General features: G+C 43.9%; 1 protein-coding gene across 1 annotated transcript in view; it reads left to right on the top strand.

Moving 5' to 3' along the window:
- Window positions 1–17,120, top strand: part of ryr2a (ryanodine receptor 2a (cardiac)) — a 662,889-nt gene that overhangs the window by 364,697 nt on the left and 281,072 nt on the right. The window contains exon 25 of the mRNA XM_080200677.1: window positions 10,185–10,344. Coding sequence (XP_080056803.1) covers window positions 10,185–10,344 — 160 coding nt within the window. The remainder of the gene's footprint in view (window positions 1–10,184; window positions 10,345–17,120) is intronic.

Genomic DNA, 17,120 nt, shown 5'->3' with positions numbered 1-17,120 from the left:
CCTTTGGCCCAACTGTCCATGCTACCCTTTTTTAAAACCCCGAAGCCAGTCCCAATTGCCCGCATTTGGCCCATATCTTTCTACACCCATCTTACCCATGTAACTCTCTAAATGTTTTTTAAAAGGCAAAACTGTACCCACCTCTACTACTACCTCTGGCAGCTTGTTCCAGACACTCACCACCTTCTATATGAAAAAATTGCCTTTCTGGACACTTTTGTATCTCTCCTCTCTCACCTTAAACCCATACCCTTTAGTTTTAGACTTCCCCACCTTTGGGAAAAGATATTGACTATCTAGCTGATCTAAACCCCTCATTATTTTGTACACCTCTATAAGATCACGTCTCAGCCTTCTACACTCCAGAGAAAAAAGTCCCAGTCTATCCAACCTCTCCTTATAACTTAAACTATCAAGTCCCAGTAGCATGCTAGTAAATCTTTTTGTGCACTCTTTCTAGTTTAATAATATCCTTTCTGTCATAGGGTAACCAGAATGGCACACAGTATTCCTGGTGTGGCCTTACCAATGTCTTGTACAACTTCAACAAGACGTCCCAACTCCTATATTCAATGTTCTGACCAATGAAACCAAGCTTACTGAATGCTGTCTTCACCACTCTGTCCACCTGTGACTCCACTTTCAAGGAGCTATGAACATGTACCCCTAGATCTTTGTTCTGTAACTGTCTCCAATGCCTTACCATCAACTAAGTAAGTCCTGCCCTGGTTTGATCGACCAAAACGTGTCACCTCACATTTGTCTAAACTAAATTCCATCTGCCATTCATCAGCCCACTAGCCCAATTGATCAAAAGCCCGTTGCGATCCAAGATAACTTTCTTCACTGTCCGTTTGTCACCAATCTTCATGTTATCTGCAAACTTACTAACCATGCCTCTCGTCCAAATCATTAGTATAAATGACAAGTCACAATGGACCCAACGCTGATCACTGAGGCACAGTGCTGGTCACAGGCCTCCAGTTTGAAAAACAATCCTCTACAACCACTCTCTGGCTTCTGTCATCAAGCCAATTTTGTATTAACTTAGATACCTCACCCTGGATTCTGAGAGGTTTAACCTTATGCAATAACCTACCATGCAGTATCTTGTCAAAGGCCTTGCTAATGTCCATGTAGACAACATCATCCATACTGCCCTCATCTACCTTCTTGGTTATCCCTTCAAAAAACTCAATTAAATTTGTGAGATATCATTTTCCACTCACAAAGCCATGCTGACCATAGAACCATAGAAAATTACAACTCAGAAACAGGCCATTTGGCCCTTCTTGTCTGTGCCAAACCATTTTTTGCCTAGTCCCATTGACCATATCCCTCCATACCCCTCTCATCCATGTACCCGTCCAAGTTTTTCTTAAATGTTAAAAGTGACTGACTGTCACTAATCAGTCCTTGTATTTCTAAATGCCTATAGATCCTGTCTCTCAAAATACTTTCCAACAACTTACCCACCACAGATGTGAGGCTCACTGGCCTGTAGTTCCCAGACTTTTCCCTGCAGCCCTTTTTAAACAAAGGCACATTTGCCACCCTCCAATCTTCAGGCACCTCATCTGTGACTATCGATGATTCAAATATCTCTGCTAGGGGACTGGCAATTTCCTCCCCAGCCTCCCACAAAGTCCTGAGATACACTTCATCAGGATCCGGGGATTTATCTACCTTGATGTGCTTTAAGACTTCAAGCACCTCTTCAAGCACCTCTGTAACATGTACACTCCTTAAGACACCACTATTTATTTCTCCAAGTTCTCTCATTTCCATGCTTTTCTCAACAGTGAATACTGATTAGAAATATTCATTTGGGATCTCACCCACCTCTTGTGGATCTGCACATAGATGACCTTGTTGATCCTTGGTCCTACTCTGTCCCTTGTGTAATGTTAAACGTCTTGCTATCTGGGAATTGTTTCAACTGAGACAGATGATCAGACATGCATTGCTCAAATGAGCTCATTATGAATACCTGGCTGAACTCCAAGACTCACAAATGGATTAGTGCAGGTTATGGCGGGGTCGTGGGGAGAGGGTGGGGGGGAGGTGTTAGAGGGTTGAGTCTAACAGTTTTTAACACAACTGGGCAACATCCTAGATAATGAATGAGAGTCTTCCAACTGACCTGACTCAACGCTTTCCTATTGCTGCTTCCAATCTGTTCATGTAGTCAGCAGGTGAGACTCAACCTGGTACCTGCCTTCCTGGAGTGAGATTTGTGTGTGGTAGGACCCTTTCTATTGTGGAAAATCTGCAGAATTGTGAAATTTCCCAGCTTGCTCCCAAATCCTGATTGTGAAAAACCTGCCCTGGTGCCTCTAAGCCTTTGTTCCAACTGGTAGATGCTGGTGTTTACACAAGCCTCCTTCCACCCCTCTTCATCTAAACCTATCAGGGTAACATTCTAGTTCTTTATACCTCCTATGTTTATCCCGGCATCCCTTCAGATACAATCATTACCTTTTTTTGACTCTGGTTTTGGGTGGTGTATTTGAAGTACTCAGTGACTGTTGGAACTGCGCTGCTGATGTTGTCACCAATGAAAAGGATAGTTTAACACATAATGCCAAACAATAACAGCAAGCTAACTGTAACTTAATTGTTGTCTAATAGTAACACAATGTCATTGCTGAGAAAACATTGGGTAAAAAAGATCAATTGAATTGATGCCAAAGAAATGGTCAACATTTTGACACCATAGAGTATATGTGCAGGGTAGGTTGATTGGCTAAATTGTCCCTTAGTGTCAGGGAACTTGTAGGGTAAACGTGGGGTTATGGGGATAGGGCTGAGGATGGATTGTGCTCGGTGTAGACATGTTGAGCCAAATGGCCTCCTTCTGCACTGTAGGGATTCTACAATCTTCTATGATCTACACCCATGCCCTTGAATTGGCTGACAATTTGACAGTAATTTGATGTATGCGTGAAAATTTTTAACAGCTCTGCTTTTTACTTCTGCAGGCACTGGTTTTTATCGTGTGCAGGGCTGTCAGTCTTCATCTTGAAGTAACAAATGGACATGCATATTATACAGCAGCAATAAAGAGAGCGCTGCCAATATAAGTGACAAAATGTTGAATATTTTAAGTGCACACAAGCTGGTTGCTCCAGCATTACACACGTTTATGGAGCACTTCTTATGGAGCCAATCTACCATCTTCCCTTTTTGTCGTCTTCTGCGTTTTTGTTGGGTGTTCATTTTTCCGGTTTTTGCTCATCAGAGCCAAAAATGTTACTTCTGAGGAACTGGATGTCTTACACAGCTGCATAGGGCTCTGGAGAGACCACAAATGGAGTATTGTGTGCAGTTTTGGTACCCTTATCAAAGAGAAGATATACTTGCCATAGAGCGAGTGTGGTGAAGGTTCACCAGACTGATTCCTGGGACGGCAGGATTGTCACCTGAGGAGCAATTGGATTGACTAGGCCTGTATTTACTGGAATTTAGAAGAATTCGAGGAGATTGGAGGAGCGGTGGTGACACAGTGGTTAGCACTGCCACTTCATAGCACCAGGGACCTGGGTTTGATTCTGGCCTTGGGTGACTGTGTGGAGTTTATGTTCTTATGTTATGTTCTTATGTTCCCTCCCATACTCCAAAGATGTTAGGTCAGTTGGATTGGTCATGCTACATTGCCCCTAAGCATCCCAAGATAGAGGTTGGAGAGATTAGTGGGATAAATATGTGGGGATAGGGCCTAGGTAACATGCTCTGTCAGAGAATCGGTGCAGACTTGATGGATCAAATGGGCTCCTTCTGCACTGTAGGGATTCTATGATCACTAATACAAGTATCCAATCCCTTATATTTAATTTTATAAACCTGTGTCCTTTTGATGTACATTCCAGTCATTCAATGAAAACACAGTTTGTTTCCATCTGCTTTGCCTCACTCTTTATCACCTCTAACAAATCCATAATCTCCTGCTCTCGAATGAGAAAAGCTCAATTTTTACATTGGGAAGGGAATTAGTTTAAACCGATTTTTGGACAATTCGCTTTAAATTGGGCGGCCAATCCCATTAGCAGAATTCCTGCCAGCCACAGTTGGCAGTTGAGTGTTCGCAGTTGAGTCTTCAGCATTTGGCTGCGCTATTTTGGATTTTGTCCCAACGGTGGTCTTTAAATAACTCCTGGGATGGGAAGGAAGAGAATTGTGAGGGAGGATAATTGGAAGGCAGTGAATGCAAGTTGGCAGTGAAAGTGACTCCCAGCGTTAGAGTGCTGCTACTCTTCCTGAATGCACGTAAATGCCAATTAAAAAGGAACAGCTAACCTGGTCACTTTCATCGCTTCCTTCAGAAAAGGTCAGCCCTGCCCTGAAGACAAGAAGCTGAATAGAGTTTTCTCAAGGCAGAATCTGTTCAGCGATGGCCAAAAGCAAAGGGAGGTCTGTGGCCCTTTACTGATCTACATACGGGACCCACTTTGTGGGACACTAAGAGGTAGAACATGTGAATAGGATAGTTAAGAAGGCATATGGGACACTTGGCTTTCATCAGTCATGATATAGAGTATCAGAGCAAGGAGATAAAGTTGGAGATGCACAGAGCGTTGGTTAGGCCACAGCTAGATTACTGTGTGCAGTTCTGGTCACCTCACTATAGGGAGAATGTAATTGCAGTAGAGAGGATACAGAGGAGGTTCACCAGGATGTGGCCTGGGATTTAGTATTTGAGCAATAAGGGGAGACTAGATAGATTGTTTTCTTTGGAGCAGAGAAGGCTAAGGGGGGGGACATGATTGAGGTGTATACGATTATGAGGAGTATGGACAGGGTGACTATGCATCGGCTATTCCCTTTGTTTGAGGAGTCAATCATGAGGGGTTGTAGTTTCCGGGCAAGAGGGAGGAGATTTAGTGGGGATTTGAGAAACAGTTTTTTCACTCAGAAGGTGGTGAGTATCTAGAATGCATTCCCTGGGAAGGTAGTCGAGGCCGGAAACCTTACAACCTTTAAAAAATATTTGGATAAGCACTTGAAATATCATAATATTCAAGGATATGGGACAAGTGAGAATGTGCCTTTCGTGGTAAATATTGTCAGTGCAGGCTCGATGGATGAACTTCAACAACTGCATGGCCGCACAATGGTTAGCACTGCTGTCTCACAGCACCAAGGATCAGGGTTCAATCCTCGGCTTGGGTCAATGCCTACGTGGAATCTACACGTTCTCCCTGTGTCTCCGTGGGTTTCCTCTGGGTTCTCTGCTTTCCTCCCATAGTCCAAAGATGTGCTGGTTAGGTGCATTGGCCATGTGAAATTCTCCCTCGGTGTACCCGAACAGGCCCCGGAGTGTGGTGACTAGAGGATTTTTACAGTAACTTAATTGCAGTGTTAATGTAAGCCTACTTGTGACCAATAAATTAACTTTATATTTGATTTGATTTATTATTGTCACATATTAGTATACAGTGAAAAATATTGTTTCTTGCGTGCTATGCAGACAAAGCTTACCATTCATAGAGAAGGATGGGAGAGAGTACAGTACATCCTATCTAGTGTAAGAGTAAAATGGGAAAGTTATCTCAACCATGGCTAACAAGGGAAATCAGAGATAGTGATAAAGCCGGAAAGGAGACATATAAATTGGCCAGAGAAAGCATCAAACCTGAGGACTGGGAGAAATTTAAAATCCAGCAGAGGAGGACAAAGGGTTTAATTTGGAAGGGAAAAATAGGATATGAGAGTAAGCTTGCAGAAAACATTAACAATGACTGCAAAAGCTTCTATATATATGTGAAGAAAAAAAGGCTAGTGAGGACAATGTAGGGTCTCTTACAGTTAGAATCAGGTGAATTCATAATGGGCAACACAGAGATGGCAGACCAGCTGAACAAATACTTTGGATTTGTCTTCTCTAAGGAGGATACAAATAACCTTCCAGAAATACTAAGGAACAGAATCTAGCATGAAGGAGCAACTGAAGGAAATCCTTATTAGCCAAGAAATTGTATTGGGGAAATTGTTGGGATTAAAACCCAGTAAGTCCCCAAGGCCTGATGATTTGCATCCCAGAGTACTCGAGGAAGTGGCCCTAGAAATAGTGGACACCTTGATGATCATTTTCCAGCATTCTATAGACTGAGGAAGAGTTCCAATGGATTGGAGGGTGGCTAATGTAACCCCTCTTTTTAAAAAAGAGGGTGAGAAAAAATGGAGAATTACAGACCAGTTAGCCTGACGATTGTGGTGGGAAAATGCTGGAGTCAATTATTAAGGATGTAATAACTGAGCATTTGGAAAATGGTGACAGGATTGATCAAAATCAGCATGGATTCACTGAAGAGAAATTGTGCTTGACAAATCTTCTGGAATTTTTTGAGGATGTGACTAGTAGAGTGGACAAAGGTGAACCAGTGGATGTTGTGTATCTGGACTTTCAAAAGACTTTTGACAAGGTCCCATACAAGAGATTAGTGTGTAAAATTAAAGTTCATTGTATTGGGGGGTAAGAATTGATGTGGATAGAGAATTGGTTGGCAGACAGGAAACAGAGAGTGAGAATAAACAGGTCCTTTTCAGGGGGGCAGGCATTGACTAGTGAGGTACTGCAGGGTTCATTACTGGGACCCCAACTATTCACAATGTACATCAATGATTTGGATAAAGGAATTGAATGCAATATCTCCAAATTTGCAGACAACACAAAGCTGTGTGGCAGTGAGGAAGATACTAAGAGGCTGCAGGGTGACTTGGACAGGCTGATTCAGTGGGCAAATACTTGGCGAATGCAATATAATGAGGATAAGTGTGAGGTTATCCACTTTGGTGACAAAAACATGAAGGAGGATTATTATCTGAATGGTGGCAGTGAAGGAAAATGGGAAGTGCAACATGACCTGGGTGTCACGGTGGAACATTCGCTGAAGGTTGGCATGCAGGTACAGCAGGCATTGAGGAAGGCTAATGGCATGCTGGTCTTCATCGCAAGAGGATTTGCATAAAGGATTTAGGATGCCTTGCTGCAGTTATACAGGGCCTTGGTGAGGCCACACCTTGAGTATTGTTTGTAGTTTTGGTCTCCTAGTCTTAGGAAGGACATTCTTGCTATTGAGTGAGTCCAGTGAAGGTTCACCAGACTGATTCCCGGAATGGCAGGACTAACATATGAAGAGAGACTGGATTGATTGGACTTGTAGTCACTGGGATTTAGAAGAATGAAAGGAAATCTCATAGAAGCATATAAAATCCTGATGGGACTGGACAGGCTAGATACGGGAAGAATGTTCCTGATGTTGGGGAAGTCCAGAACTAGGGGTCACATCTAAGAATAAGGAGTAGGCCATTCAGGACTGAGATGAGGAAGGACTTCTTCACTCAGAAAGTTGTGAACCTGTGGAATTCTCCACCACAGAGAGTTGTTGGGGCCAGTTCATTAGATAGGTTCAAGAGGGAGCTGGCTGTGGCCCTTGTGGCTAAAGGGATCAGGGAGTATGGAGAGAAAGTGGGAGTGGGATATTGAAAGTGCATGATCAGCCACGATCATACTGAATGGTGGTGCAGGCTCGAAGGGCCAAATGGCCTACTCCTGCTCCTATTTTCTATGTTCCTATGGGCTGAAGTGTCTTTTCTGCACTGTACAACTGTATGACCTTGGAGCTGCTTGCAATATCTGTCAGAATATCTTCTAAGAAAAATCATTACTGGACATATTCTGGTACCCTTAGGGTGTAAGACATTGACCCGCAAAATTGGTTCTTTATCCTTCCATTCTGTACTCAAGAAATGGTTTGATTTCTTGCCCATTGTGTGATGATACTCCAGCATGTTGCGGAATACCAGGATTCAGAATCTCATAGAATCCTACAGTGCAGAAGGAGGCTATTTAACCCATTGAGTCTGCACCGACCACAGTCCACCCAGGCCCTATCCTTATAACCCCACACATTTAACCTAGCTAGTCCCCTGACAGTGAGGGGCAATTTAGCATGGCCCATCCACCTAACCCGCGCATCTTTAGAATGTGGGAGGAAACTGGAGGAAACCCACACAGACACTGTCACAGACAGTGACCCAAGCCGGGAATCGAATCCAGATCACTGCCACCATGTTGCCCACAAACCCTAATTAGGAAAATTAGTCCAAAGTTGTGCAGGTTAGGTTGATTGGCAAAGTTAAATTGACCCTAGTGTGAGGGGATTAGCAGGGTAAATGTGTGGAGTTATGGGGATAGCACCTGGGTGGGATTGTGGTTGGTACAGATTCGATGGGCTGAGCGATGTCATTCGGCAGTGTGGGGATTCTATGAACATCCAACCTTCACCTGCTATGGTGGCATTATTAATTGAATTAATTGACCTCATGTTTCCAGAACATTAAGATGGACCTCTGGATTACTAGTCTTGTAATCAATATGCAGCCATCCCCTGTACTTTGAGTAACAGTTTGCTCACACCCATATGAATAATAAGCAATGCAAACACAGATGTTTTATACCTTACAGAGGCTGCCTATATGGTGAATAATAGATGAATAATTCAGTCATGATCCTTCCGTCATCATGAACATGGGACAATGTCGAGGGACCAGCTGGTCCATTCCTACCTCTCAATTTTATGCATTTGTAACAAGTGTTCTAAATCTGAAGTAAAAACAGCCGACATTGAAAACGGACAGCAGATAGTTGAGCTTCAGAAAGAGAGAACTGTGTTAATAGTAAAGTGTGACACAGATTTTATAATTTTTATTCCCAAAAATTTAATTAAAGCCGAGAGGTTGCGGCAGTTTAAAGCGTTTTATAAATGTAACACGCGTTGCATAATTTGTTGAAAAGCTTCATGCCAGCAGGGCTGCAAATTCAACCCCAAAGCTGTTGAGTTCCTGAGCTCAGCCCAACTGCTGTAATTGGTTTCTTTGTTAATTAGGGAGTCTCAGACAGCATGAGTCATATCTGGGGGTGAGGATGGGGTTGTCACAGAGAACATCCTTCTCTTGCTCATACTGACTGCTTTGTCGCTATGAGCAAATGAAATATTACACAACAAAAACAGAATCTACTGGAAAATCTCAGCTGATCAGATGGCACACTAGTTAGCATTGCTGCCTCACAGCACCAGGGACCTGGGTTCAATTCTGGCCTTGGATCACTGCCTGTGAAGTTCGCACATTTTCCCTGTGCCTGGGTGGGTTTCCTCTGGGTGCTTGGTTTCCTCCCACAATCCAAAGATGTGTGGGTTAGGTTGATTGGCCATGCTAGACTGTTCCTTAGTGTCAGAGTAAGAAGTCTCACAACACCAGGTTAAAGTCCAACAGGCTTATTTGGAATCACGAGCTTTCAAAGCGCTGCTCCTTCCTCAGGTGAGTCCTGATGAAGGAGCAGTTGATGATGGACTTAGGATTCCACATAAACCTGTTTGACTTTAACCTGGTGTTGTGAGACTTCTTACCGTGTCCACCCCAGTCCAATGCCAACATCTGCACACCTTAGTGTCAGGGGGATTAGCAGGGTAAAAACGTGGGCTCACAGGAATAGGGCCTCGGTAGGTTGTGCTCAAAGGGCCAAATGGCCTCCTTTTGCACTGTAGGGATTTTATGATTCTATTCTATCATTTCATCTGTGGGACAGAATGGAGCTAACATTTTGAATCTGGATGATCCTTCATTTTTTTTCATGGGATGTTGGCATCGCTCGCTGGGCCAGCATTTATTGACCATCCCGAACTGCCCTCCATTTCAGAGGGCATTTGGGAATCAACCAGTGCTGTGGCTCTGGAGTCACGTGTAGGACCAGATGAGGTAAGGGCAGCAGGTTTCCTTCCCTGAAGCTTGTAAATGAACAAGATGGGTTTTTATGACAATCGCCAGTGGTTTCATGGTTACCATTAGACTTTTCCATTCTAGATTTGGTTTTAATGGCATTCAAATTTTGCCATCTGCTGTGGTGGGATTCGAACCCGAGTCCTCAGAGCTTGTCCTGGGCCTCTGGGTTACTAGTCCAGTGGCAATGCCACTAAGCCATCGCTTCCTCATCAGAGGAATGTTACACGTTATAAGCTTAATACTGCACACAGGTATGATTGGCGGGGTAGTCGAGCTTCTGTCAGGATTCCATGCATACATCGCAATATTGCAATTGATTTAATGCTGTAGACACTCTAAATTTCACAGGATATAACACCATAGCATAACTGAAAATGACTAACAAGATATGTTTCTGTCAGTTACCAGCTACCGAGTGGCTACAAGCCAGCTCCAATGGACCTGAGCCACATCAAATTAACCTCAACCCAGGAGGCCATGGTGGATAAACTGGCAGAGAACGCCCACAATGTCTGGGCCAGAGACCGCATCAGGCAAGGCTGGACGTACGGCATTCAGCAGGTAAACCCTGTCTGGTCTGTTTCTAAGTCATTGCCTCAAGGGGCTCATTGCTGATTAGATGGAATGGAAGTGATGAAAGTTTCAAAAGCTTTTTCATTTTTAATGAGCTAGCTGAACATGAGGCTGCAGCACGTTTATCCATCTTTCGGCCTGCAGGGCTGGAGCAGTGGCACTGGCTTGGATTTGTGTTGAGCGTTGCATTTTGTACTGCAGAACTGCCTCAGCCGGTAGGCAGATAGGAAATGGGAGGGTCTGGTCAAGAGCAGCTAGGGTTAGGGTTAGGGTTCCAAAACATTCCCTAGAGACCTGGTGGTTCAGGCTAACGACAGCAAAACAACACATTTATGTGGGAAAAGGTTTTATATAATTGAGTGTTATGAGCGCTTCGGACACTCAGAGCTGTGTTTTGCCAGTGCTGTGGGGATGTGCTCAGAGGTGGGGTGAAAACCCATGAAAGGGCAAGAAAAGGTAGTGTCCCCACTTTCAGGAACAGCCTCTGGTTACAAAGACAGAAGGCAAAAAAAAATTCTAATTCCCTTGACTGGAATTCGTGCCACATTTGTCACGGGGCAGAAACACATCTGGATTCTGTTGCAAATTCAAAGAACAAAGAACAAGGAAAAGTACAGCACAGGCCCTTCAGCCCTCCAAGCCTGTGCCGATAATGATGCCCTAACTAAACTAAAAAAAACCATCTCAGTCTGTATCCTTCTATTTCATCCCTATTCATGCACCCATCCAGATGCGTCTTAAATGTTGTTATTGGGCCTACTTCCTCCACCTCCTCTGGCAGCACGTTCCAGGCACCCACCACTATCTGCATGAAAAACTTCCGCTGTATATCTCCCTTAAAGTATCCCCCTCTCACTTTGAATCTGTGCCCCCTTGTAATTGACATTTCTACCCTGGGAAAAAGCCTCTGACGATCCACTCTGTTGGGCGGCTCAGTGATACAGTGGTTAGCACGCTGCCTCATAGCTCCAGAGACCTGGGTTCAATTCCAGCCTCGGGTGACTGTGCGTGTGGAGTTTGCATGCTCTCCCTGTGTCTGCATGGGTTTTCTCTGGGTGCTCCGGTTTCCTCCCATGGTCCAAAGAGGTGCAGGTTAGGTGGATTAGCCATGCTAAATTATTCCTTAGTGTCCAAAGATGTGCAGATTAGGTGGACTGGCCTTGCTAAGTTGTCCCCTTAAAGTCAAAGATGTGCAGTTTAGGTTGATGGGCCATGCTAAACTGATCCTAGCGTTAGGGGGATTAACAGGGTAGGTGTCTGGGGATAGGGGCTGGGTGGAATTGTGGTCGGTGCAGAACTGATGGGTCGAGTGCCTTCCTTCTGCACTGTAGGGATTGTATGATTCTATAATTTTGTAGACCTCTATCAGGTCTACACCACCTCCCCCCTTCCTTATTTGATAAGTCGTTTAAGGGATGGATCCAAAGTGGAGAAATGGAGTTGAGGTACAAGCCAGATGTGACAAAGTTGAAAGGCTAAACTGGCTGAGTGGGCTGAATGGCCTCCGCTTTGCATACTCCTTGGAATGTTAGCTCCAAATATTTCAAGATTTTCTTTTGAATGCAGTTACTTGGTTTCTCACCATTGATTCCCCTCCTGGGAGATGTTTGTGTGGTGTTGGTTTCCTGTAGGATTTGACGGTTGCCAAAGGAGTACTAAATAAACTTTTATCTTGCTGAGCGGAGCTCTGTGCAGTGAATTATGTGGCAGTTAGTCCTCCATAATTGGTACTGGTGAGGCAATAACTTTCCCGAGTTATTAGGTGCCAGTATGTGTCAGCAGCAGATTCAGCGCATTAAGGTTTGACTGACAGGATTGGTGGCAGTAATTTAAGCGAGCTGGTTTTGCTTACAAATACAGAAAATTATTTTCTCTCGTGTTGGAAGTTCCTACTCTCCCACTGGCTGAATGGATAAATGTGCACCACCGTACAGAATTTAAGATGAAGTAGGAGCTGGGGCCAGAAGCATGGTGACATCAGAGGGTTAATGTTCAAGAATTTCTCCCACAAGGACTTGGGACCACCTCCCTCACATTCACAACCTGAAGGTTGTTTGTGGTAATGTGGCTAAACATTCCCCACATTCCGACATCTGAAAATAAGAAAGTTATAACATGAAAATGTCGAAGAGACATCCTGGAAGATTTGGGGCAGCACGTTGGCACAGTGGGCATGACGGTGGCACTGTGATTGGCGCTGCTGCCTCAAAGCACCAGAGATCCGGCTTCAATTCCAACTTCGAGTGACTGTCTGTGTGGAGTTTGCACATTCTCCCCGTGTTTGCGTGGGTTTCCTCCGGCTGCTCCGCTTTCCTCCAGCAGCCCAAAGATGGGCGAGTTAGATTGATTGGGTGTGCTAAATTGCCCCTTAATGTAAGGGGGATTAGGAAGGAAATTTGTGGTATTACGGGGATGGGATCTGGGTGGGATTGTTGTTGGTGCAGGCTCGATGGGCCAAATGGCCTCCTTCTGCACTGTAGATTCTATGATTCAATAGTGGCTGCCAGATCTTGGCGGATGTGACTTCTGTCCCTGAGGTCCTTCTGGGGGGTTGAACACTTCACTATTTCTTCCTGTGCTGTCCCTTGTGTCATGGTTTGGATTGCAGTCCTTGAGGATGTTGTTCCTTTCCACAATCTCCAAGGCTGAGTCCCAGTTTGGAGGTGGCACACACACCCCCAAAGAGCTGTACTTCCCACATCTTCCTTCTCTATTTGGTGACCACTCATCTTCTTTGAATAGTACAATGGGATACCACCTCCTCCAGTCGAGGTATCACACAGGGCATTGGTTAAATGTTTCAATCTAAGATTGCCCGTCACCTGATCTGACACAAACACTCTTAGAAGATCGTGGTGAAAATGAATGTAGATCCACCTGGGACCACCGCAAAGTCCAACATTATGGAGAGTCTGGTTAACAAATCAAACTCACTAAATACCTTTGAGCTGTAACTTGCTATCAGCTAAACTATCCCTGACATTGGCATACACCAGTGTCCTCCGCTCTATATAAACCTTAGAATATCTTTGCTCTTTCTGCCACATAACATACACTATGGTAATGGAGTAGGAGGCAGTTTACCAGGGAAGTGACAATATAAATGGCTTGGCAGGGCAATCACGCGCCTTCCTAAAGAGGAATGTGATTGAAGAATATGGTAAGAAGACGGGCAAGTGGGTTTGACATTCATACAGAAAGAACTGTTGGTTGGGCCTTGTGACCTGTTCCTAGAAGTAACTACGTCCACATGAATCATAAATGTATCTTTTGAATTCTGCCGCATCTGCCTTTAATGTGCAATTTAAAAAAAAACTGATATACACTGTCCTTGAGAGGGAGAATTAGACCAGGAGCTGAGATTTAAATGTGGACATGGAAATTAATATGCGAGAAGCGCTTTGATTAATTATACATATTAATGCAAACTGGTATGTTAAAATAAGACACTTCATGTAGGTGAAAAATGTGCATTATTTCAATGAAGCAAATCATTTATCTGTCACAAAGAAACTATTAGGGCTCAGAACACACCTTCAAGATCATAGTTTAAATGACTTGATATATTGGAATGATTTATCTTACAATTTCATACGACTAATCTCCATTAAAAATACACTCTATTTGATGAAAAAGCGTATTATAAGTCATCCCCTATTGCACTATGCCTATTCATAGTAGAAAGACTGTAAAGATGTATTTGGTACTGTGAAGGAATTTCCATTCTGTCCTACTAAACTGAACAAAATAAAGTATTAGCAGTAACTGCCTCTGTGACTGGATTAATGTGGGCAAAATGGAAGCCATTGCTTTTGATTCTCACCACTCTGAGTCTGGCACCAATTTATTGGCAGATTGTATAATTATGGACAACCTCAGTGATCTTCTGAATCTGAGTTGAAATTGCTTGCGCCCATGCATGCAATTCTCCCCTTCTGCAATGCTGTATGTTCAGCACACTCTCTCCTCTTCGGTGGTGAAAACGTCATCAGCTTGAGGTTCCCTTTATTTCATGCTGTCCTTCTTGTGTCAGATTCCTTTCCATCAAATAAACTTCCACAAATCCAGAATTCCTTTGGGCAGGTACATGGGTAGGAAAGGTTTAGATGGGTATGGGCCAAACACAGGCAAATAGGACTCGTTTAGTTTAGTAAATGGATGATTTGAAGGGCCTGTTTTCATGTTGTGTATTTCTCTGACTCAAAGGATGGAGTTTTTCTGTCCTGCCTGACATGTGAATCATAGCGGGCGGGACACGAACAATGCAAAGGTCCATTGCCCTAGGGAGGGATTTTCCGGTCTTGGGTCCAGCTGGAAAATCCCACCTTAAGTCTGAACCCTATCTCACACAATGTACCATATACACAGCGACCAGCCCCCAAACCTTTGCATCCCCCTCGACTCTGCCCTTGCCTGGCTCCACTGAATACTTGTACCTCAGAACATTGGCTTCAAGACTCTCATCCTCATTTTTCTTTCCTCCATGGCCTTGCGATTTGACTGACCTCCTCCAGGGAGATACGTCTGTACGGCTGTTCACCCCAAACTACAAGCTTCTTCATTACAATTCAGTGTTCTGCTTTAGTTCTTTTTGTCATTTTTGAGCAAAAGGGAACTCACTAGCCCATTGGTCAATGCAGCGGCAATTTTTCTTAACACGTGAGGTGAAAGAACCTGTCAGGTTATGGCAGCCTATGCTCCATTAACTACAGGCTACACACATTGTCCCGTGTTTCCTTTATTAAACTCTCAAATTCAACCTTTCAGCTATTTGATCCCAGCCCTTTTCTTCTGAAGTTGTCCTGCTTTGGTGTCCCTTTCTTTGTCTTTGCAAATCTCTGAAAAATTGTCTCTTCAAATGGGCCCATGGTTTGGGGTGTAGGATTAAACATAGAGGATTCTATGATAGATAGATGGTTCTATGAACCATACTGTTCTGTGATAGCACAAATCTGCTCGCAGTTGCAAACTGCAGACCACAGTGATTCTTCTGTTTACCCAAATTATTTGCTAGGATGGTTGCCTCAATGGTTACGGCATCATTAGGTATATATATATATAATGTGTGTGACTCAGAGAATTTTAGAGTTTGCAGCACTGTGGGAGGACATCTGACTCATCTTGTATGTGCTGATTCATTGCAAGAACAGCCCCATAGACCCATTGGAAGAAGAGCAATGAGTTCTCCCTGATTTCCAGCCAATATTCCTTTCACAATTGCCGTCATTATTTCATCCATATATCTCAACTGGGCATTAGCAAAAGTATGACCACACAATGAGCTTGTAGGTGGGAGGGGAAGTAAAATCAAGATGCTCGAAGACTGCATGTGGATTCCCGGTAATCCTACAGAAGGTCTGCAACTGATTGACCCTCGTTACAAATGTGCTGCATTAGAATTTTTGGCAAGCTGTATTTCAAGGATCCATCGGATCTGTGTTTAAACCTATCTTGATGCCGGTTTCTCAAGATAGTATCAAGGTTGTTGGCTAGAGGAGATGGGAGCCACGGAAATTCAAGCACGAGGAAGCTTCGACATTGGCCCGGTCTCCTCTGATGCCATGAGTTAAGATTAGGCCCGAGTGTTGCCCAACACAGACCAATGTGAGTACTGGTGGTACCAGCTCTTTTGGGCAGAGATTTGACATTTTTAGGCTTTGCCCAATTTTCTTACCACATCCCCATTATACCAAACATGGATAGGAAAACTTCAGAGGGATATGGGCCAAACGCAGGCAAATGGAATTAGTTCAGTTGAGGAAACCTTATCGGAATGGGATGAGTTGGGTTGAAGAGCCTTTTTCCATGGTGTATATCTCTATGACTCTAAGAGTGGAATTTGCCCATCCCACCCTCCATGGGAATCGTAGAGGGTGAGACACAGACCATACAAAAGTCCGTTGACCTAGGGTGGGATTGTCCAATGTTGGGATGAGCATGGCCGGAAAATCCTCGGTCTGAACACTATCTCAGACAAACTACCATACGTACAGCAACCATATGTCCCCCCCCTCCAAACCCTCACACCCCCCCAACTCTGCCCTTGCCTCGCTCCACTGAAAACCCCATGTTCATTTGTTGGTTGTGGGTAATTTGCTGCACAAAGATTGGGTGCCATGTTTGCATCTTTGAGAGTTGTCCGGACGATATGGCAATTTTCCTCATTATTTCATTGGAAAATTTGAACCAAATATTGAATTCAAATTTCATCATCTGCCACGGTGGGATTCGAGCCCAGGTCCCCAGACTATTACCCTGGGTCTCTGGATTGCTGGTCTAGTAACAATACCACTGTGCCTCTGCCAAGCTTAGATACTATCTCTTTGTTCAAGTCACTAAGATAGATAGGAGCATAGTTACATAGAAAAAGGAGTAGGCCATTCAGTTTGTCGAGCCTGCTCCACTATTTAATACAATCATGGCTCATCAGATACCAATATCTTTTAAACCCACTATTACCATAACCCTTTACATTATTGTTAATCAAAAATCCCTAATTTTCTGCTTCAAACATACACAATGATGGAGTTTCCTTAGACCCCTGGGATAGAGAATTCCAAAGATACACAACACTCTGTGTAATCTCTCCTCACCTTGATCATAAGTGGCATCCTCCTTATTTTGAAATTGTGCCCTCTGGTTCTACATTCACCATCCAAGGGAAACATCTTATTTGCATCGACTCTGTCTCTTCCTTTAAGTATTTTGTACGGTTGCAAACAACTGAGGCTCCTGCACAGATCTTTGCTGCCCTCCGTGAGCCA

This window comes from Carcharhinus amblyrhynchos, chromosome 12, assembly GCF_965287045.1.
Source record: "Carcharhinus amblyrhynchos chromosome 12, sCarAmb.v2.hapA, whole genome shotgun sequence".
Taxonomy (NCBI): Eukaryota; Metazoa; Chordata; class Chondrichthyes; order Carcharhiniformes; family Carcharhinidae; genus Carcharhinus; species Carcharhinus amblyrhynchos.
The sequence above is the reverse complement of the archived record's forward strand: the minus strand, read 5'-3'. Positions and strand labels throughout refer to the sequence as shown.